This window comes from Buteo buteo, chromosome 7 (assembly GCF_964188355.1).
Source record: "Buteo buteo chromosome 7, bButBut1.hap1.1, whole genome shotgun sequence".
NCBI classification, from domain to species: domain Eukaryota; kingdom Metazoa; phylum Chordata; class Aves; order Accipitriformes; family Accipitridae; genus Buteo; species Buteo buteo.
The window spans coordinates 45,478,741-45,501,767 of record NC_134177.1 but is presented as its reverse complement, the minus strand read 5'-3'; the positions used below and the strand labels follow the sequence as shown (position 1 = coordinate 45,501,767).

Here is a 23,027-nt window from a genome sequence, read left to right as displayed (position 1 = left end):
TTCATAGGGCTAGTGTCCAGATTTGGGAACCCCTAACTGAGACAGATGGGATTTATGAGTGTTTGCACCATGTAGAATAGGGGGCTGTAATTTTAGTTTGCAAAGTATATTGAGTCCTTTTGATTTACCACTGACTGATGGAGTGACCTTGAGCAAAACATGCAGTCTCCCTACACTGTGAAAGGAGAGCTAGGCAGGAATTTTTTGACAAGACATTTTTCATTTGAAAATGCCAGTTCACTGAAACTGGAACTCTTCAGGAAAAAGTATCAGTTTTGATGAATTTCTCATTTGGAATTTTTTTGGTCAAATGAAAAGTTTTGGATTGGTTCCCCCCCCCTCCCCCCCAACTGACTTTTCTTCCAAATTAATTTTTATTTCTAATACCTACAACAGATATTTCAGAAGTTAAAAGCAACATCTTGACCCTCTCTGATATTTGTTCAGATCTCAAGATTGCAAAATTTGATTTTCTGTTGCAATCCAGAAATTTTAAAAAATCTTCATCACTTATTGCAAGATGGAAACCCCGTTTTCTCCCAATAATGTTTCGTGTTGCCATCTGCAAACAGAGAGAATGCCTCTTCTATATCTGATCAGCTGTGGAGCCCTGCTGCCTTTGTATTGGCAAGGTGCTTTGGGATCTTCAGGCAGAAGGTGCTGTAGAAAGGCCAGCTGCAGTTGCAGTGTCCATCTGGACGCATCTTCCCCTGCTGCCTCCGAGGTGAAGTGCAATTGCTTTTTCCCCTTCCCCCTCTGATCTCACCAAATTAAAGCAAGAAAAAGACTCCACCAGCAAGACCTGCTTCTGGATTTGCAGTCAGTAGCCATCTCCAATAACCATCAGGCTGTCAGCTTCCCCCTCACCTCCCCCTACCTCCCACCTCCCCCATCACTCACCAAAGGAAAAAAAGAGCTGGAGCCACAGCTTGAAATATATCATGCAATAGTGTATCATGAATTTCTTGTGAATCACATTGGTGAAGCAGGTTTATTTATTTCTGAGACTTTAAATCAATACAAAGTAGGTCTCTTAGTTCTGAAGCTGGGATGGAGTGTGAAAAAATGAGCCCATTGTACTCTTAAAACTTTGGGGAAAGGAGATGACAGCTATATAATTCCATTTACCAGGCACTAGGGGCTTTAATGTGAAGGTGACGGGGAGCTCTTTGTGCATTTAGAGCACCATATCTTCTAAATAAAAGATCTGTAGACTTGATAGTGGAGTATAGCTCTGACTTTAATAATCTCCAAGCATTAGACCGAGCCAATATGTTCCCAAGTCAGAAGGGTCCCCCACCGAACGCTCGTAAATTAAAAGTGCGGGAACTGCACACATTCATAGATTAGAAATGCAAGAAGTGCAGTCCGTCTCCAGGCAGAGAGGAGGTGTCTGCACTCGCGCCGCCATGCGAATAGGCTAAAGACTCGGGAACAGGTCTGTTCAGGAGCACGGCTCTTGCTGGTATCCTACCTCGGCGTGGTTCTCCTCTTTGGCGTTGCTGCTATTTTACCCTCTAATGACATGATATGTGTGGGGGAAAAGCTGAGTGATAGAAATGAACACTCTAAGATCTGTTGAGGCTTGACTGCACATAATAGCAGTCAGGTTTTAAGTTCCTACATTGTGTTTTCTGATGAGACGTTCGTTCTGATCGTTTCTGCCTGTTTATGAAAAATAGGCTATTTATAGTATGTGCATGTGCCTTTTCTGCTTCAGGTTTCTGGCAGATAATATAAATGGTGGGATGGGAATTGCAATTATTGAAATTATTCGGATAAAAATCTGGCACTTACATTTGATATAAACACATGATATGCTCTGAATAATAACAGCACTTATGTTACATAATGATTCCCATTCAAGCCCTCTGCTGTCATTTTTTCAGATCTTTCATCTTTGATGAAACATATGAGCCAATGAAGTTTGCAGCCAAACCAGCTTTGTAGTGAATGTCTCAACTAACTAGCAGCTCAGTTTCTGAAAAGGAGCACAGAGAAAGCAGCTGGTCATCATGGGTTTGAGTGCTAGAAAATGATTAATATGCATATGACATGCCTATAAACCTGTTGAGGACAGCCTTTTAAAGGCTGAAAAGGCTGCTAGAGTCCTGGCTCTCCTTTGTACTTTCCAAAAGATCCTCTGGAGTAAAAAGAAATGCAGTTTCCCATTACGGTAGGGAGAGTGGCTTTTGGAGGACCAAATGAAGTAAGTGTTGACAATACTGCCCGTGTATTTTGTAAGAATGGGGTATCAAATGTTGCATTATCTGGAAAATAGTGTGTGTTTTTGCAATCATGTGCAGTTCTAGAACTAGCATTGCCTTCTGACCGTTTCACTGATGTCCTCATCCTTATGTTGAGATGGGGGCACCGAGGAGGCATTTTGTCCTGTGTACCCTGTTAAATGCACTGCTTTCTGCACACTTGAAAGGTTTGTCTTCAGGACCAAAGGAAGGGGGGACTAAGTGGCTCATCCGAATGTGACCTGGGTCCCTAGTGACCGGGAGGCTGTTTGGCATCAAATACACGAGGAGTAGGTGGTGGCAGTCCTGCTTTATTGGTTATGGTTAATGCTAGTGCTTGAAGGGGCAGCAAGGGAAAGACTGCTGGTAGAAGGGAAAGCAGACCTGTTTGCTAACACGTTCCAGCCGAGGGAGGCAGCACTCGCTGCACCTCACTCCAAAAGTCAGACCGACTGCAGCTGAGTTGGAAAAAAGAAATTATATCCAAAATGCAAAGGCACTGGGATAACGTGCAGGAAAGGAGTAGTAACAGAAGTGAGGGGTCCTCACTAGTGACTTCAGAAAGGGTAAGTTTGGCATCTCTGTGTGGGGCCAGTCACTCATGGCAGCTTCCTTTTACTGGTAGCATGTCAAACTCCAGCGGACAAAAACATGGTTTCTGGGTTTCTGAGCTTTCATGGGGTGGAAAAAATTTTAATTTAAAGCAAATTTTCTGGTGCCAGAAGCTTACTGTCTGGTACTTTGCTGTTCATGGCTGCTCTTTTTTGTCCCTTTTTGCCATCGGATTAAGACAAGATCAGAGGTCAAATATTGCCAATATTCAGGTATATACATATTGTGTATCTCAGCTTTAAAATCCTGGAACCTGTTCCTTCCCACTCTTCTTGCTGGACCTTTCTTGATCTCTGGTCTGTGGCAGCTGACTCTGATAGCTGCCTCTTTGACTGTTCCCTGGAGTGCTAATAACCTTTCTGCTAGGAAGGGCCTGCTTTGCAAACTTAACCCTTCCATGCACGTGTTTGGTCATTAAACAGATGCCTTCTGTAAGCCTTGGGCTATTGCTACTTCACTTCTTAACCTCTTGCTTTATGTGACTTGGTGTACCTCCCTGGCAGACCCAGACTCTCAGGGTTTGAAGTTTACCATTTTGACAGATCCTGGTCATATCAGATACAGGGTTTAATCCTGTGCGCTTTCTTCTCCCACGAGTTTGCTTCTAGCATTACTTGTCTAACTGATTTAGCAACATGTCTAAATCCACTCTTGTCTCTGCTGACCATGTGTCTTATTGAGGAATATCTGAATTCTTTAATTGCAGAAGCATCAGTTTTGGTCTTCTCCAGCAGATGTATTCTCTTTCACCCTTGGATATTTTCTTGCAGAAACATTTATACAGCAATATGCATTGCACCATTTAAGATTGTTAATTGGAGATTGAATTACTTGTCAGCCTTTAAAAATGTAGTCCTCTGAGGTCAGAGATGAGGTGGTTAGCAGAGCTGAATGGATGAGCTATTGCATTCATTTTTTTCTCAAGCCCAATGATCATTGTCTATAAGCTGGCTAGCCCTTCAGTGCCTTTTAACCTCTGGCACCCAATTCAGTCTGCAGCTGTATGTGTGAAACAAGTTGGCAGGAACTCTGGTCGTTCCTGAGAAGACAGAAGAGCACACGTGCAGAAGCAGGTTAGGGGACCAGCACCCAGCCTAGCAGTATCCCTGGAAGACAGCCTCTTTAACCCTTTGGCTGCACGGTTTCTGCACCGGGGAGTGGAGCAGCTGGCTTTGCATTCGGACTGTGCTTAAGCCAGGACATGATTTGGAAGCTTGCGTGTGCCCGTGTTACATGTCCCTCCTGCTGCCCTCAGCACAGGTGCAAGCGCACATGTGTGGACATACATGTCATACAAATGAAGGCAGCGAGCGCTCATTGGTACAACTTTTAAATGCAGCTTGGGACTACGTTGCTTCTGCTGACAAACACTGACAAGTAAATACAACGCTCGCTCAGTATTACAGAGGGATTTCATTTGCACAGCCCCTCACAATGCTCTGCCACTTCACTGAAATGTCTGGAGCACTCGGGAAAAGGAACTGCATATTTATCTTGATCTCCAAAAAGGGATTTAAGGGCGAGAGCAGGCGGTATATTAGGCTGTTTTCATTGCCTGTCAGCAGTGGTAAACCTGAGCTGTCTACAGTGTCTCTGGATAAGCAGCAGCAGAGGCCCATTTTGCATGTACATACGTTTGCATTAGTTCATAGATGGGGAGTTTAAATCCTCTTTATTTTTATTTTCCTCTGTGGAAAGCATTTAGCTAGGCTTGTGCCTGGTATCTGGAGGCCTGTGCTTTTCTTTTCCTTGAACCTAAATCTATGCTGCTGTCTTTTCTACCATGCCTTTTCATGGCACTGATTTTGTTAGAAGAAGATGAAGGTGTTTGAGCTTAGAAGGGAGACCTAGGAACATCTCTGTGCAAAACCGCAGTGCTTCCATTGACTTCTAAATTTTTAGACTAGTTGCGTAACTTCTGTGCCTCGGTTTCTTGTGTACGTAAACCTCGACTGACATCTGTCTCCCGGGGAGTTTTGTGAGGATCATGTAGTGCTTGTAGAATGCTGAGTTTTGTGAAATGCCAAACCACCGGGTCTTTTCTCCTCCAAAGGAAAATAAATTTGGAGTTAGCAAATGATAGTGTTGTGCTTTACTGCATAGACACAGTGGCTCCCTGACCCCAGCTGTGATTAACTGATGTTGTGCAGGAAGAAAGCTAATTGGTCCAGTGTAGTTTTCTAACCAGATCAAAATTTTCTATTTTCATATCCCTTTAGCAGCTTCTTACTTTCAGCCCAAAAGGTCAAACCCTGAGAAATGTGGAGTTCCCCTCTACTATGGGTGAGATGAGTTATTTCCTGAGCGCTCATTGTAGGATGTCAGGACAAGGATGAAGTCAGACCCAAGCATCCCTTCTGTAACGACCAGGTTGCCTTGGGCTCTGGGCTGCTCCTCTCTTGGGGTAGCCCTTCTTCGTAAAATGAGCTGTGCTGGTTGTTTGGTGGGGGAGGGCAGGTTGTTTGTGTGTGTTTGAGGGTGGGTTTTTTTAAGATCCAAATGAAGCAGGTATGTAATGCCCTCTGTCTGTTAGAAAGACTCAACCCATAAAAATAACAAACGGCATGTATTTGCTAGAATGTCAAAGTTATGAGTTTATTTTGTAATGATGTGCTCCTGCCTTCATGAGGTAAACTGGCCGTGGCAGAGGTGTTATTAGTAATATGGACTCAGTGGAGCAGAAAGCCGAGTGACCGAGAGATCAGTGTATCAGTCAGTGAGAGGGCAAATGGAAAGAGACAGCAGGAGAATGAGAAAAGAGCTGCGGTGCCTGGGCTGAGATTAGAGATGGAGTTGTGCAAGAGAATTAGAAGCCCAGCAGTCAGAGTCTTATTCTTTCCAGTCTCTCTAAGGAGCTGGTGGGGCTTTGTCTTTGCTGTACCTATCTTTATGCACAGTGTTGTTTTTTTCCCCAGTTAAAGGTTTAAATGGGTCCACCCTGCGAGTCGTCTTAGTCGGAGCAATTTTGAATTAGTGAGCTGAGCTCGGGTCAGCACCCAGAAGACTTGGTCACATTGGACTTGGACAGCTCCATTGCTGCTGCTTAGGGAAGGGCAAGTTGTGTAACTGCCCCCTGCCTCAGTTTCCCCATTTGTTTCATTCCCCTTGGGGATCACTATTCATAAGATCTTACCTGCACACAGGGCTTGGGAAGGTCTTTTGTGAGTGGATTGCTCCATCCGTTGGTGTTGAAGTGATCATGACTTGCTGCAGGGATGGGCTTGTATGTATCTCCTTAGCCAACACCTCCTGCTCACATCCCATCCACTGATGGTTTTCCTGTTTTTCTTTCAAAAGGTGCTTGGACGGGAAGTTTATACCTCCAACAACCAGCTGGGCGGGATCCAGATAATGCACAACAACGGAGTGACACACAGCACTGTGTGTGATGATTTTGAAGGAGTCTACACGATTCTGCAGTGGCTTTCCTACATGCCAAAGGTAATTCCTGGCCCTGCCAGAGTGCAAGGTGCCACAACCTATTTGCTTTGTTCATGTGGTTTTGTGGGGTAGGGGGCTCTCTGTATCTGTGGGTTTTTTCTGTGTTAGTGTGGTGCCTAGCAAAATGGTTTAGGCTGATGATCAAGGCTGTTAAGCATTATGGTATTGAAGTAAACAAAGTAGGTTTTGTCTTAAAGTGCTGCAGGAGCTGGTATGCAGGACAGCCTGGCACTGCATTGGGTACTTTCACATCACTCCCCTGGCATGCTGCCCTCAGTGCTCTGAGCAGCAGGATTTTATGTAAGCAGTGGATTGTCTCTTACTGAAAAGAGTCTAAAAGTTCCCCTCTGAGGCAGTAATTTGTAGGAGTTGATGTATATGTGTAAGCTGCTCTGCAGCCAGGAAGGTAGCAACAAGAACAGGCAGGTCACCTTCCTTCAGGAAAGAGTGCATAGAATGAGTCAGGTGGCCTGGTCACCTTTCAAAAATTAAATTGCAACCCCTCGCTAATGCTGGCTATGCCTGAAGTTCAAGAGCAAGTGAAGTACAATGTATACCAGAAGATGCCAAAGGAGGGTTTAAAAGAGTGTATGGAGCACCTTGGAAGTTTCTTCAGGCTCTTGCCAAAGTTCTGGGATCCCGTCAGTTGGAGGGCTGTGCAGTGTGGGGGGAAAGAGGACTCTGACCAGGTCCTTTAGTGCTGGTGTTTGATGCAAAGCCATGCAGGAGGATTACTTCCTTCAATATTTCTCTCTTTCCCTTAGAGTGTATACAGCCCTGTTCCTATCCTCAAAGTCAAGGATCCTATAGACAGAACCGTAGAGTTTGTTCCTACCAAGACTCCCTACGATCCTCGCTGGATGCTGGCTGGACGCCCAAATCCAAGTACGTAGATCTTTGGTGGCCAGGGTATGCAATAATGTGTCTTGTTTCAAGACTATTTGTCAAGGCTTTATGTCTGCAATCCAAATGTATTTCAGAGCTTATAAAGTTATTAATTCTAAACAATTTGAATATAATACACAAAAATAGCATGTAAATTCTGAGTGCTTGAGGACACATACAATTATTAGTTACTTCTATAGATTATTTTTTTTATGGTTCAGAGGTGAGTCCATATACAAAGGGTCTGTACGCTAAAGGAATCACAGTATTCCTGCAGATCTTGGAGAGTAATTGCATTGGAAACACTGCAAACCACTGAACCCCCATACATGCTTTTGGGGTTGTGCAGCCTGTGTACATACAAGCTGCAAACTGGGTGACCATTATGCCTGCTGTTATTAATGAGTTTGGGGGGCTAAAATGAGATTTGTGATAAACTAAGTTTTCTGTTTTTGGATAATATTTTTTCATCATCTCTCAAGTAATTCATCCAGCTGTCTGAGTGCAGCTAACGCTGGCTTCCAAATCGAGTGACTTCAGATTTTAATTTAGTGGAAGCGTTAAGGAAAGCAGATGATTCCCTGTGATAAGTTAAAGCAGATATCTCCTAGGTGAAAAGTTAAAGCCATTTATTAGAGGAGATATTGCCGTGATATTCTTCAAACTGACGCCCGACACGAGGCCAGAATCTAAACGATCAGCTTTGGGCTCACGATAAAGAGATAATTTTGAAATGGATGGTCACATTTTACAGTGGGGCCACAGAGGCAAGGAATGTAGAACACAGTAATTACAAGTTTGGTCTTGATAAAACACTCTCCATCCTGTTTAAGTCAGCAGAGGTTAGCTTGCTTGGATCTCCACTTTTAATTGGTTTTGGACTTGGGTTTGCAGAAGCAGAGGTGCTTGTTCAGATTAAAGCATTCCTCAGAAGCTGTGTGCCAAGGGGTAAAGCTGGGAGGGTTTTTGGTTTTTTTGGTTTGGGTTTTTTTGCAGAGCTTCATGAAGCCCCAGTGGAAAGCAGGTGCCCCCAGAGAGTTGTGATTTCTGTAATTGTCTGGGTGGGTGGAGTATCTCGATGCCTTGACTTTGGGATATACAGCATATACAGGCTGGAGGACTGCAGAAAGAGAGCTGTCTGCAAATCTTGTCACTCCCTAATCCAGCATCAGCAGTCAGCCCAAATGGAAGCTCTTCATCGTGGCCTTACCTGTTCACTGGAGTAGGGACCAAGCTGAAATATTGGAAAACCTTCCTGCCATGGTCTTCCTGTCTGGAGAGTGGAAACAGTGCCATGCCACCACATAGGTCAGCGTAGTGAGGCTTAACTCGTTCCTAGTGTCTTTCACGCCTGCTTAAAAAACACCTGTGGAAAGTGGTGAAATACACTGTAAACTGCCACCCCGCTTCTCATGGGGGTAATTGTCATCCTGAGAATTTTATTTGAAGGAATATATGTGGATTGTTAGTGAAGTGATATGTTGTTGCACATGGGGGTGGAGAGGTATTGTCAATATTGGAGTTTGTGATGCAGGAGGAACCCCAAGTCTGATACTGCACTGGCTTTATAAAGGGCAGATAATACTTGTTCATAGTTAGCACGATCAGGGTAATCAAGCCCTCATACTTCAGTGTAGAAGCTGATTGTCTGCAAGGGTCAGGAAAAGTTTATTTCTCTTAGAACTGCAGAGTCATCTTGGTGATGTTCTCTTCGGGAACAGTTTGATTTCTCTCAAGCATTAGGAAGCCGCTGCCGCCTTTGGGCAAGAGAATAGGTCTGATAGCATATGGTCTGGTCCAGGATGGTGACTCTTAAAGCACGCTTTAGTTTAGGGAGAGGTACATCATCTGGTGTCTTCTATGGAGCAATTAGGTTTTTGGTATCAGAATTCAGTTTTTCTAAAAGAATGTGTGAAACATGCTCAGATGTGTTGTCTAGTTTTAAAATATCATAGAAATTTTTACATTTGGTTCCTGAATGTCTTCAGCATTCTTTCTTTAAAAGAAAGATTAGGCAGCATCAAGAAAAAAATGTGAGATAAGTTTTAAAATAGAAACAGGCATTTTGCAAAACATCTTTAATGACTTTACTGCCTTTTGACAAATGTTTGTAGTGTCTTGAAAAAAACAGAGTTATTTATTTAAAAGAATGCAAAGTCCCTTTGCTATCCGAACCCCATCGTTTAACAATAAATGATGCTTTTGCTGATAAATTACTGTCTTTATGCAGACTAGCAAATGAAATAAGACATGATGGCTGAAGGCAGACAAATGCTCAGCTGTCTAATGTTCCCTTGTATTATAATCTATTTAAAAATAAATAAATAAATAAAAAGACAGTGCCACATTCTCCAGTTGGCATTTTTTAGCAAGTTTCAGTTGCTCCTTTGATGTTCTCTCCTCTTTCTTCCCTCCCTCCTCTCTCCTCTGATATTTCCATTTTTTTCCTTTCCCTTTAGGTCAAAAAGGACAGTGGCTAAGTGGTTTCTTTGACAATGGCTCGTTCCTGGAGATCATGCAGCCCTGGGCGCAGACAGTTGTGGTTGGTAGAGCAAGGTAAATTCTAAGAGGCATTTTAGACATTTGTAGAAATCAAGTTCATGATGCTTTGCATTTTTCTAGAACATCCTTTGAAAGTTGGTGGCTATAAGTAAAAATAAGTCATTTCTTGAATAGGATACTTCTTTATCACATGAGTGAAGCATGGTCTGATCGTTTCTCCTGTTTTGCTTGGAGGTGACAGCTTTAACATGGACAAAAGCCAAAAAGAGAGATATTGTTAAAACTTATGGCAGACAATATATGCCTCCCTCGGTACACGGTGGCACAGTGAGACCTTCCTGCAGCTCTGACTTAGTGGAAGGTACCTTACGCCGTTTATTGTTTTGCATTTTATTTGACTTGCAAGAGAAGTTCAGCTAAAAGTAGAGCAAATTGCAAGAAGCTCTGTGTAGAGAAGAGCTTAGTGTTGAGGTTTGTGTGGAATAACTTGCAACGGTTTCCAAACAAGCACCTGCCACACCTGATCTTAGTTGTTTTTCATGATGCAGAGGTGTGCATGATCCAGAGACCTGTGGCACTCGCCTTCCCCCAAGGGGAGTCACTTCCCCTTACCTTGCTGCGAAGTGGCATCTGTGCAGGATTCTACAATGTTCCCCATTGCCTCGAGATTTAGATCCCTGCCTTGAAAATATTTGCAGCCTGGGTCATTCTCGGTGTTGCAGGTTCGTGAACTCTCAGAGCTAGCAGGACGCAAAAGCCTGGAAATAGGATCCTGTATTTTGACAGAACGCAAATTGGAGCTGGGCTCAAAACCCCCTCAATCATCTCTTTTCTAGTTTCTTCTTTAGTTTTTTGGCCCCCCCAAATGGCACTGTGAGTTTCCTGATCCAACTGTGTACTTCCTCTCAGAATAAAGCCATTTTGAAAGAGTACATTTGTCTCCCCCGAGTTTCCACTACAAGTGCTTGAGCTGTCCAAATGCAGCGTGCTTATCCTTTGTCACTCCTCATTCCTCAGACTACTGCCAGCTCTCCTCTCAAGACAGAGCTTCATACTCTTGCCTCCAGCAGACTCACAGCTCCTAGCTGATGTCAGTGTTTTTGGTTAATTGTCAGCCTTTTTTTTTTTTTTTTTTTCCTTAGCAAGTGAGAGGGGAGAAAAAAACCTGAAGTGCCTGAATGGGATCCTGGAGGCTTCAGGTGTTACACTTAATGAGATACAGTTGTGCCCGTGCATGACGGGTGTTCAGAGTGCCTTAGTTCCTAGCAGAAGTCTGCACCAAAGAAAAATCTTTTATTTACAGACCTTTCACCTCCCGTACTGTCAGTATCACAGTGCCAACAGTCCAGAGCCAAATTACCTGATAATGCTTACAATCTTCTGGAAATCTTGTGGCCACCCCTGGGGTCTGACTCCATCAGCCTCCAGCCTCACCAGATCGGTGACTCCAGGACTGACCGTAGTACCAGGATATCCCTGGTGATGCTGTGTTTGATTACCGGAGCATTCAGTGGGAGGCAGGGAGAGACACCACTGTTCCTGAAACACACAGCACAACTGTGATAGCCACCTAGGCTCCCAGCCAGTATAACCATGAATCAATGCTGTTTCTTATCTCCATTATGTTGATAGCACACGTGGCCCTAGAATATTTGGCACTGGGAGCTCCCATTTCTCTTTTAGCCTGTTTAAAGCTGCAGCTCTACAGAGTCTCCCTAATGAGGGTCAGAGAGCCAGAGGTCATGCTATAGAATAGCAAAGCTTATGATATTCACTAGAGCTCATGTGCAACATCTCAGAGGATTGTGTCCGTTCTGGACATCTCTAAAACAACCATCAGAAACTCTGTTAATATGTTCATGAAATGCTGCGTAATAACTGAAGGAGGCTTCCAGATACGAGGATGTGCTCAGCAAAATGTTCCTCTGTTGCTCTTTTCTTAAGACTTTCGAGGGTCTTTGACGGGTTTAGAACAGCCTTTGGACTCTCCTAGTGCAGAATGTGATACGGAGAAACATACCCATTTCCTCAGATACGATATCAGGGCAGGAGGAGGAGTCTGTGCTCCAGACAGAGCAACGTGGTAGTGTGCGGGCTGTACAAGCCCTGCTGGAGACGAACTGCTGCTGAGCCAAAGGGGCGTTCGTGTGCAGGTGCAGCTTAGCTCTGCCTTCTCGGAGTTTCATGTCTCTGACCGCTGCTGGTCCCAGGGGTCTGAGTGTTATTACCCCTGAAGATCCTTTCCACTCAGAATATTGTCTGATCTTTATACGTTGTTGAGAGGAGCCAAAAATACCTGCTGACTCCACTCCTAATTGTCGCAGGTAACCTTGGGATGTCCTGTGACCTTTTGATACACTTTGGTATTTTTATCTGCCATCCGTGACACTCTAAAGTTTTATCTCCAACATCCTATAATTATTTAAAGGCTTTTAGGTTAAGCAGTATACCGTGAGGTGAGGAGGAGGGGGAAATCAATGATTTGGCAAAGCTAGAAGGTCTCTGTCCAGGCCCATGCTCAGTTTCACTTGCCGTTCCTTTCTTCTGACAAATTCCAAGTTGCTTTGGACTCTCACATACAGGTATATATAATACAAATGAAACTGACTTCTTTCAAAAGCAGTGGCATTTTCAAAAAACAAATAGGAATGTATTCTTCTGGGATTGTTACTGTAAGTGCTGCCAAAACTCATCTTTTGTATGTATGTTTGGAATATGTGTGCTGTTGGCTGTAAATTGTCTTTTATTATTCTATGGCAACTTGTCCAGGGACACACTATAAAACAAGATGTAGCATCTTCATGTGCTAGCCTGATAAAATTTATATGAAGTATAATGGAAAACAGAAGTTGTTTTGAGCTGTTTTCAAGTTCAATAAATAACTGTAATACTTGGATAAAGATGTTCTTTATTAGGTCACATGGGCCCTAATATAGAAGTTATAAGTTACCGATTTAAGACGGCTTCTGCAATTACAGGTTTCTAGGCAGACTCTTAATCATAGTGAATGGGAATATTTTCAACCCCCTAGTGCACATAGGCCTTGTCGCTTTTTCTGCCTGCAGTGCATGTCATCCAGCTTGAGGTGGTTAAGGAGAGAGTGTAGGCTCTGCTGGGACTCCCATCCTGGGAGTAAGCAGTTGTCATCGCAAGCAAGATGCCTTTTGTGTAAAGGAGCGGTTAGATGCTGTGGAACATGGAGCTGAGCATCCTCCCTGGTGTCTACACTCCCTGCCCATCCCTCTGTCCCTGCACCCTTCCCACCCTTGCAGTCATACTGCAGCAGAGGGTCTGGGGAGGAGATAGACAGGCAAACCCGAACCTTCTACCCAGCATTCACCCTAACTCTTGGGAGAGGGAGGTTTTGTAAGCAGTGAAGGTTTAGGGCGGCTGAGACATCAGCATTGCTTAGAGACGCAGCCTGTGGATGTACTTAATCAGCTGACAGTGCTTGTGAAAGCAGGGCTTTGGAAGCCTTGGGTCTTCATGTCTATTTTTTGTGGTCAAGACCATCAGTATCAAAACCTTGTGGTGGCAGGTGAAGGGTGGTGGAGATGTAGCTATATTGTTCAAAATTGGGGCTTTGGTTTATTCTATTTAATTTTTAGTGAGGTATGTGCTACTTTTTAGAACTAGATTTTGCTTTGAGAACTGTGACTTCTACTCTGCAATTCTCCATCCATATGCCGAAAGTCTTCAAAAAGGCCAAAATGCTTCTTCCGCCATTTGCTTGTATTATTTGTCTCTCTTGAGTATTTTGAAGCAAATTGGAAAAAAATGTCTAGTTGTATAACAGTAGAAATACGAATTTTGATTTGTCTCACATGTTACCAGGCTGGGAGGAATACCTGTAGGAGTAGTTGCCGTAGAAACAAGAACAGTGGAGCTCAGCATCCCTGCTGATCCTGCAAACCTGGACTCTGAGGCTAAGGTAGGTTGAACGTGTGCTTGGTCGCTTGTCTGTCCTCTACAAATGTCTCTGTGGAAAGAACACTTGTTTTGATGGGATTTTTTCCCCCAAATATGGGACAAAAAGTATAGCCATTCCTTGGTGAGGTGCTAGTGCACGGCAGTTGCTGGGAGGAGTGAATGGATACTTGTGTTGGCCATTCGTCCAGCAGACACATTCCCCAGCAGTCCTGCTTCTTTTATGACTTAGGTGAGGTGCAGGGACTAGGGCCCAGGACACCTGGCAAGCAAAAATCGTTTCCCTGTTCTCTTGCTGTGACCATAGCATTTCATGGTCTTTTTGCTCTGACATTTTGCTTTTCTCCTGCCTGATTTCACAGCTCTGGCCCTACATCATCTCTTTGGAGTTTTCTCCTTTGCATATCCTTTTCTCTCTCTTGTCTTTCACCTTCTTGCAGGAGTCATAGTGTCAAGCTTTCCATACCGTCTCTATACTTCTTAGCTAAATCAATGGGAACACTCCTGTTGATGTTGGTGACAAAAGGATTGTCCCAATTTTTCTGTGGGCATGCATATCCTTAAGCATTTCAAGTGCTGCGTTCCTCATTGTTAATTCCACGTCACAGCTCTTGTTGCATCTATTTCTATGTTTTTATGCCAACTCTTACATTAATGTGTTTCAAGGCTGAATAATCTTTTTTTATTCCCAACAGATAATCCAGCAGGCTGGTCAGGTGTGGCTCCCTGACTCTGCCTTTAAGACTGCGCAGGCTATCAATGATTTTAACAGAGAAGGGCTGCCTCTGATGGTCTTTGCTAACTGGAGAGGCTTCTCTGGTGGAATGAAAGGTAACCATTAATTCGGATCCCCTTTTGGTGTTGTCCTGTAGAATGGCTTGTCTTTTACTGCTCAGGGCACCGCTGCTGTTCGCCGCTGTGCCGTACCCAGTGGCACTAGCTCTACTGGTTTAGCATCCTGAAGCAGTTCTCTGGGGACAGACCAGCAGTGGGAGTGTGTGGCAAGGGACAGAATTAGGTTCTGTCTTTGGGCAGCAGCTAGCTATTAGATTGGCTTAACTGTGGTGACAACTCCTACCCATAAACTTGCAAGGTGGATCTGCTTCACCTGTCTTTGATGCAGCCTGCATCCAGCCCCCCTCTTTCATGGCAAGTATGTGGCCTCCCTTAGAAGTGCTAATAAGGGGATACTTTTCTAGGCCTACCAGAGTGTTTGGACATGTCAGCCCTGTGAAATCATGGCAATGCTCTTCCTGGCTCTCCTGAAAGTCAGTCATGATCATTGCACAACCAGCTAGAGGAAAGGGACACTATCCTGCAGTACCTGTGGTGATGAAGAGTTTCATTCCTCTCCTCCCCGCATGTGTCTTGTCTTTAATAGGCATGTAGCGGGAATAACATAGAATATGCAAGGTGCAAATTTACTATCAAGTTCTTTTGAAAATATGCAATGCAACTGTATTTTTAGATGTGCCCTCATACACAGTTATAGGAACTGGCCAGATCATAGAATCATAGAATCATTTAGGTTGAAAAAGACCTGGAAGATCATTGAGTCAAACCGAGTCTCATCCGCAGTAAGAACAGGTAATTGGATGTTAACAGTTGTCTGATTGCTAACAAAATTTACAGCTGCCAACCTGACCTAGTTAAACAGTAATCTCAGGAAACCCCTTCTGCTCGGAAAGCTTTATCTCCTTCTGCCTCAGCTTAAAAGTGGGGCTGGATAAGCCAACAATATTGCCTATCAAAAATGTATAGGCATATTCTGTCAACATTGTCTCATTGATGATTTTTTCCCAATGTAATGTTGTCCTATCAAGGACTGTCTCCCAGCTGACTCTTTTGGTGGTAGTTATGTTCAGAGGAAGTGAACAGTTATAAAACTGTGCAGTTAATACACCAGCAGTTATGTTTTTGCACCACATATTGCTACTTTAAATTTTGTGAAGTGCCAAGGATCTGAGATTGATACTATGAAATTTAAATAAGAAAAAGATTAGGGCCTCTTACCTGCATGTGTCAGTTAACGAACACGGAAGAAAAGTTACAGATGCACTAAGGTGGTGAAAGTCCCTGCTCTGGAAAGACTCACAGGGTGATAAAGGCCGTCTTGCTCTGCTGTCTCATTAGCAGGGCAGAAAGCAATGCCATTGAGTTTGCAGATGCAAAGATGAAAGATGGCAAAATTCTTTCCTCTGGAAAATACCTGTTACCTTTCGGGATGGTTTCTACTCCATGTGCTGCTACTGCACTCCCTTTGTGACTTGCTTTCCCTACCGCACAACTTACGGGGAAGTTGTTGATGTAACTTTACCAAGCATTCGTTAAATATTATTTTGCCTTGGTATGTTGCAAGATCTGCCGGCTTTGCCAGTGCCCTTTGCTGGGTTCCTCAGAAAATGAGTTTAGCTTTGGAGTTGAGACCAGAAGCCCAAGGAGGAGAAGGCACTACAAGGATGCTAATATTTGTATTGCGTATCCCCACTTACTCCACCCCAGCTGGTAGGAGGAGGAGGAGAGAGCTGCCACAGAGGAGAGAAGAACAGAGCCACTGCAGTTTGCACCTTGGTCCGTGAATTTTCCTGCATCTTGTTTGCTGTTGGGGCCTGCATAGCAAGTGTTGGTCTCTCCTGACACACTCTGTGTTCCTTGGGGAGTTGTTCACAGTTTTGGTTTCAGTGCTGGCTGGGGATTATGCAGGGAGGGAAAATAAACAATTATGCCACCCCTCAGTGCACACAAACACACTGCCAGGAGCCGACTGCACTGTGGGTAAAATGACTCCAAAATTGTGTGTAATGAGTAGGAAAAGATTAGAGACAGCTCTTGCTATGCTGAAAATTGACATTAGTGGAAGGGGAAAAAAAAAAAGAGAGAAAAAAACACCCCCTCTTTCCTCATCGGCCTAGGAGGTCTAATTCAAGCCATAAAATAAATAAATAAATAACATAAATAAAGGCATATCGCAATGGTATTGGTGGTTTTCCCAATGAGCTCTATCTGGCCAGAAGGCTATTCAGCATAATGCAAAATTAAATTATAAAAACTGGCTTGAATATTTAGATGGAGGAGCCATTTGGAAGTGGTTTATTTAGGCGAACCGGCAGTGACCCACAACGGGGAGACATCAAGCGTGAAATTTACTGGAAATTAGCACCAGGGTCTTGGACTCGGCATGAATAGTTTGATAGCATGCAAATCCCCGCGACATTAAACTGCAGCGCTGCTTGTGCTACAGGGTCACTCGCAGTTGGCTTTTCATGTTTTACTTATTATTTTTTCCTGGGACAGGTTATAAATAACAATAAAAAAAATTCCAGCAGAATGAAAAGGCTGTTTTAAATCTCTGATTACCTGGATGTTGAATGACGGTATTGCTTGTGTGTAATGGGTTTATGAGGGACATTATGTGTCTGCAGCCAATATATGCCTGGTGTTTACCTTCAGGTCCTATCTGATAATCCAGCCAAGCTGATGAGATCCGTTCCAGCTTTGGAGGTTCAGGGCACGCTGCCCGACACTATGGAAATGCAAAAAGCGGTCTGCAGCCTTTCGAGCATGCTTGATGCATCTGACTGCCAATATTTACACATACAGTGTAATGATAACAGCTTCCAGCAGATTTCATGTCTACGTGTAGTAGACGCTGATGCACACTGCAGCTGAGCAGGCAGGCAGAGAATGGGAAAGTGTGCTGCGAACACTGTCTGCCCTACTGAATAATGAACAACGCTGCTTTTCCTAGAGGACTTCTGCAGCATTTCTGTCTTACAAGTGGCTCATTATGCTGAGGTTTAAATTAATACAGGAATTAAATTTGGCCCACAAATACAATATTTAATTTTAATTTTTCCATTCTCAACATAAGCAACTTCTTCTCAAAGAACAGTTGTGCAAACACCTGCTCTTAAAATGTGTGTGGTGTTCTTTGCTGCATGGAAGCAACTAGGTTTTGTTTTAAACATAGTAAGTGTGTTAGTTACAGTATTAACAGTTTATAAAGTCTGCACCGTACCATGGCACTACGGCTCAAGCACAGAGCAGTGGGCACCATTGAGACCTGGCATCGTTTACCACCTGCAGCAGTTAAATTTGGTGCGCTGTTTTCCGTTGTAAGAGTGGAAAATGCAGCAAAACTGCAAATAAGAGACAGTTGTCACAGTGTGGCAAATGTTTCATAGTTTCACACTCAGATACAATATTAACGTAAATCAGGGAGGTTGTGTGTTCTGGTGATTGGGTATGGGGACTGCAGGCAGGTGTCTTGGGTTGTCTTTGCAGTATTTTTATGATCTTCATCAACTCAACTTATATTTTGCCTCTTAAAAATACACATTCTTTAAGAGTCCCCATTTTGCTGAAGTGGTAAGTGTAGGCAAATTGAACAGTTGAAATGGTGGGAGGGGAAGACTGTGTAGAAGAGCAGGAGCCCTTCCATTGCCTATGGATGCTGTGGTTCCCCTTGGCTCGTCTCTGGAGCTGTGCATGGCACCATGGGGACCCTTCGGTGGTGGCAGTCAGGTTGATTGTCTCGTCCTTATTTGAGCAAAATTGGTCTCTGTTAGTAGAAGCAGTTACCATAAGAAAAGGGGAAATTCTCTACAGCAGAGGAGTTTACAGCCAGATCTGAAAGTATTAAGGTGTATCTATAGCCCAAGAGTGCAGCAGCAGGTCCATTGACCTCAGTGGAAGTTCTGAGCATGCAAGAGAAGCCAGCAGTTGGTGTAAATCCATATACAAAATATTAAACTAGGGCTGCTGGGACGTTCCAGGAAAATGAAGTGCTCTATTGCAGCATCTCAAAAGGAGTAACTGTGTACAGAACCGCATAGTGGTAAAGTTCATGCTTTGGGCTAGCTTTGACAGTCTGATCCTGAAAGTATTGTAGGCACAGAAATACTTCCCTGACCTTGCTGATGCCACCTGGTAAACCTGAAAGAGATTTGGAGCTATGCACAGAAAGCGGCAAGCTTCTCTCAATTTCTCTGCTCCTTCTCCCTCTGCCCTGTTCAAACAAGTAGCACTTCTTTTTTCTACACTTAACCTGAGTAAAATATATACCCTTGGCAGGAGTGAAAAATGTATTGCTAATTACGCAATTATTTTATTATGTAGCACCAGTAAAAAATGTCTAGTAAAGAATTAATTCAGTTAAAATAATTTGAATCAAGCAATTATTTTCTTAACACTAGAATTAGCTGAAAGTACTTCAAGTGGTTTATTACTTGCACTACATAATAAAATAATTGTGTAATTAGTAATAAATTTGTCACCCCTTTTGAGGTCTTTTTCTTTGCTCAGGACAAAGGAAAAGGTTGGAGTTTTGTTTGGTTCTCAGTCCCCACTGTCTCTGCCAGAATTTATGTTTATTTGCAATTAGAGGAAATAAATTGTTCTTCTCTTCATCAGCATTTGACATTTCTTAAATAACGTGAAACTCCTTTTCTGGGGTACTTGGACAATGACCTTGCAAATGAACCAGAGAGATCACATCAGTGTCTATGGTACTTATATATACACACAGACACACACACACACACACACACAAACAAACTTTATATACACCTCTCTCGCTTGCTCTATATATGTTAGTGTTTGTATATATATGTAAGAGCGTGTGTGTGTGTGTATTTCCCAATGAGTTAAGTGCTTAAGTATGTTCATGTTAATGCTGAACATTAAACTGGGGTTGGGTGGAGTCTCTTTCTTCCCTGGAAATGATGGCTTTCTGAAATGATTGTAAGGATTTTAGATGAATAAAAGCATCTCAGTCTTTTAAGACTGTTACTGAAGGCCAGCATGTATGCGTGGTATGTGTGTGCAACCCACTTAGTTTTTCTGCTCTGTACACTGGTATTTTAATGGCCAGAAAAAATTAAGCGAACTGGGAGGCACTAAGCAAAGAACAAAAATGTTGAAGGGGATTGAAAATACTGTCCTGGGAGACATGAGAAATGAATACCTATAGTGTGTAAGGAAAAAAAACCTGAAAAGCCTACTGCTATTTATAGCAAGCCCGAAGGAGTGAAGAGATTATGTAGGGTGATGCAAGGAGTAGTAGTATGAAATTAATGGGGATGGGCAAGGAGGGGAAGTTTGGCTGAATACTGAGAAAAATTTCATCTATTTGGCTGTGGAAGTGTTCCTAAAGAAGTAGTAGATTTATTTTTGGGGATTTCTAAACGAAAGCTTTAAAAAGCACTGGAAAAGAAACATAGGATACAGTCCTGTGTGAACAAAGAGATGGACTAGATGATCCTAATAAGCATTTTTCATTTCTTGTATCTTTGATTTGATACTTCTACATATAATTATATGTAACAAAATATATATATTCGAGGTTGCCTGTTTCCATTACAAACTATATCCAATATAAACTATATCATCTCATATAAATTCTTTCACCTTCCTTTTTTCTCTTTTATTTAAATCACCTTTGGGGCTGATATGTTCAATGTACTGTCTTTACACAGTGGAGTTGTTCTTATTAATTTTGAGCAAAATGCCTTAAATTTTAATGCAAGAAGAGAAGAACGCTGTTTCACATCCTCCGCACACACTAATTTTTATAAAGATACGTAAAAGGCCTGCTGCTGTTAGGTGTGCCATGCACGTTACATGAATCATGATACAGGTCCATGCTAGTAAGTCTGAAATTGGGCAGCTGCACTCCTATTAAGTACAGAAATACCTGGCCTGACTTCCCAAACTGCTGTAATACGCATTGCCTTGGCTGGGAAGTAAGGGATGGGTTGTCTCCAGGACATGTGGTGTAGGTGTGAACTGAGGACCCTGCAGTCCCTGTTTTGTGAATAGATGTGGCTACGTGGGAAGTAACTGGACCAGGTCTCCAGAGTGGGGGTCCAGTGTCTGGGAGCAGGACCGATGTGGGAACATCTCCTTTCTCAGTCTGTCTTGTCCAGGTCCAGATAACGCCAGCCAGAGCTTGCATTATGGTAGCAGGAGGTGGTTAGGAGAGCTGAATAGCTGTGGGTTTTTTCCAGCTTGATCAAGCATGGCAGGGCTGAAGCACTGACATGCAGCGACTTCAAGCTCTGTGTCCTTTTTCTGCAGACATGTATGACCAAGTGCTCAAGTTTGGTGCCTACATCGTGGACGGTCTGAGAGAGTATCGTCAACCCGTGCTTATTTACATCCCACCGCAAGCGGAGCTGAGAGGAGGATCCTGGGCTGTGATTGACCCAACCATTAATCCTCGTCACATGGAGATGTACGCAGACCGAGAAAGCAGGTACGGCACCTTTCTCCTCCCTCTGTAACCACCTGCTTTGGGGTATAATTACCTGGCTGAGCGAGAAGCTCTCAGTTAAGAGTGTGGCAGTTTGTCACTGAAAGGGACTGACCACTTTCTAGTTATAACTCGTGTCTTGGAGGAGTTTGCTGTGTAGTGATCACAGCTAGGACAACTCAGATGATAGTCTCCTGACTCAGACTTAGATGGGAGTAATTTCTGCAGCCATTCAGAGCCAGCCTCTGGGAAGATTCATTACTAACATTCACAAAGCACAGCGAGGTATTGGTGCTTAGGATTTTCTTACCGTTCTGGTGTTGCCACATACTGCTTTGTGCTTTGAAACAAGTGCCTGTGTATACAATTTTGCAAATTAAATAAGTGTAAATAAGTGTGTACTTTAAAATCCCTGAGTGTTCTACTGTCTGTCATATGGGCACTTGGGTAGTTGTGCCTTTTTAATTAAATACAACTTGCATAAGTGAAGTTCTAGTTACTGGTGGTTCAGGATATAAAACTACAGGCAAACTCTTGAAGCAATTTTTAAAAAATATTTTAAAGACTCTCTAAAATATAGAGATACTGAATCATTTGAAGGAAAAAGCTAGCCCTACCTGGGCTATCTGTAGCAGGTAGAAGGAAGGTGTGTGGAAGGACAGCATGAATATTGTGCTATCAGGGTGTCCTCTCAACTCCTACCATCTCAGCAGGTCAAAATTCCTGGGCAGCTGCTGCAGGGGAATTAAAAAAAGCATACGTGTGGAGGAGTTGAGAAGATGCCCTTTCCAGGTGCACATTTCCCTTGCCCTTCCCAGCTGAATTTTGCTCCTGATGGCACGCTTGCCTCTCTTTCTGTTCTAAAAAAGCGAGACAGAGAGACCTGTGGTCTGTTGGCCTCGGTATTTCCTGCGTCTTTGAGCAAACATTGTCTAATCTTTGCCTCCTGGAAGTCAGAAGTTTTTGCTGTTCTTTTTCTACTTAGAAACGTGGAGCCTGTTTGCTTCACAGTCAGACACAGTGTGAGCAGGATTTCTACAAACTCCTTCCCCACCAAGTGTTTTTCGGGGTGCATGCAGGAACAACTCCCTCGCGCTGCTTCTGCCCCATACCTTTCTAGGATGCCGGCAGTGTGAACTCGCCTTGTGGAAATCTCAAGCCAGCTCCCCACCTTGCAAGACATCGGGAAGGACTGCATGTGGTTTGCAGAGCTGTAGTTGGACTCTAGAGGTCTTGAGCTCCAGTAGCCAACAAAGAGATTATTTTGCAAAATATGTCATCCTCTCCCTAAGTACCATTACGCATTTGTAATAATTCTCATCGCTGTCGCTGTTCCATAACCCTCAGCGCTGACCTTCCTCCTAGACATTACTCCCCCCTCACAGTTAAAGACTGAAGTGATTTTATTTACCAAACGCAAGTTTCAAATCACGTGCTCCTCTGTCTTTGACCTGGGAAGTGGGCAGGATCTCTAATGAAAATGGCTCTTTAATTGGTTTGTTTCATAAAGCTTACCTACCTTTTGAAAGAGCTTTCAGGTCACAGCTTAAAAGAGACTCCTGAAGAGCATTGCTTGTACCAGGCTGTACTATATACTGTTGGATAGACATGTTTCTGTGAAGCCTGGTGTGCGTTTGTGGCATTGGATAAATAATAGCTAAGATTCTTTCTTTCTTGTTCTCTCTTTCTCTTTGTTTTGTCTCCCTCCCCTCCTTCTCTTCTCTTCTCTTTTTTTACATACTTTCTAGATAACATTGAACCATTCCATTTTGTGTTTCCCCTTGTCTGATGACCTGAAAGTGCCTTTCTTTTCTCTTTTCCCGTCACTGATCAGAGGAGGAATCCTGGAACCAGAGGGGACGGTAGAAATCAAATTCCGCAGGAAGGATCTGGTGAAGACGATGAGGCGAGTGGACCCCGTCTACATCCGCCTGGCAGAGCGGCTAGGTACGTCTGCGCGGGGGCTGGCGGAGCAGTGATCCGTGCAGCTGGTGGCTAATGAATGTGTTTATAGACCTTAAAAAGGGGCACTGAGGCATTTTATCAAACTTATGATAATTTTTATTTACTGTCATCTAACTTGGGAAGAAAACCAGATGAGACAAGCTGCATGTATGTACATGCGAGAGAGATTATATTCATGTGCATATAGCGTACTTAGG

General features: G+C 43.4%; 1 protein-coding gene across 2 annotated transcripts in view; it reads left to right on the top strand.

Annotated features, from left to right (window-relative positions):
• Nucleotides 1–23,027, top strand: part of ACACA (acetyl-CoA carboxylase alpha) — a 111,361-nt gene that overhangs the window by 70,137 nt on the left and 18,197 nt on the right. For both annotated transcript variants that reach the window (XM_075032988.1, XM_075032987.1), the window contains 7 exons: nucleotides 6,156–6,299; nucleotides 7,064–7,184; nucleotides 9,644–9,740; nucleotides 13,521–13,617; nucleotides 14,309–14,444; nucleotides 20,691–20,868; nucleotides 22,700–22,812. In XM_075032988.1, coding sequence (XP_074889089.1) covers nucleotides 6,156–6,299; nucleotides 7,064–7,184; nucleotides 9,644–9,740; nucleotides 13,521–13,617; nucleotides 14,309–14,444; nucleotides 20,691–20,868; nucleotides 22,700–22,812 — 886 coding nt within the window. The remainder of the gene's footprint in view (nucleotides 1–6,155; nucleotides 6,300–7,063; nucleotides 7,185–9,643; nucleotides 9,741–13,520; nucleotides 13,618–14,308; nucleotides 14,445–20,690; nucleotides 20,869–22,699; nucleotides 22,813–23,027) is intronic.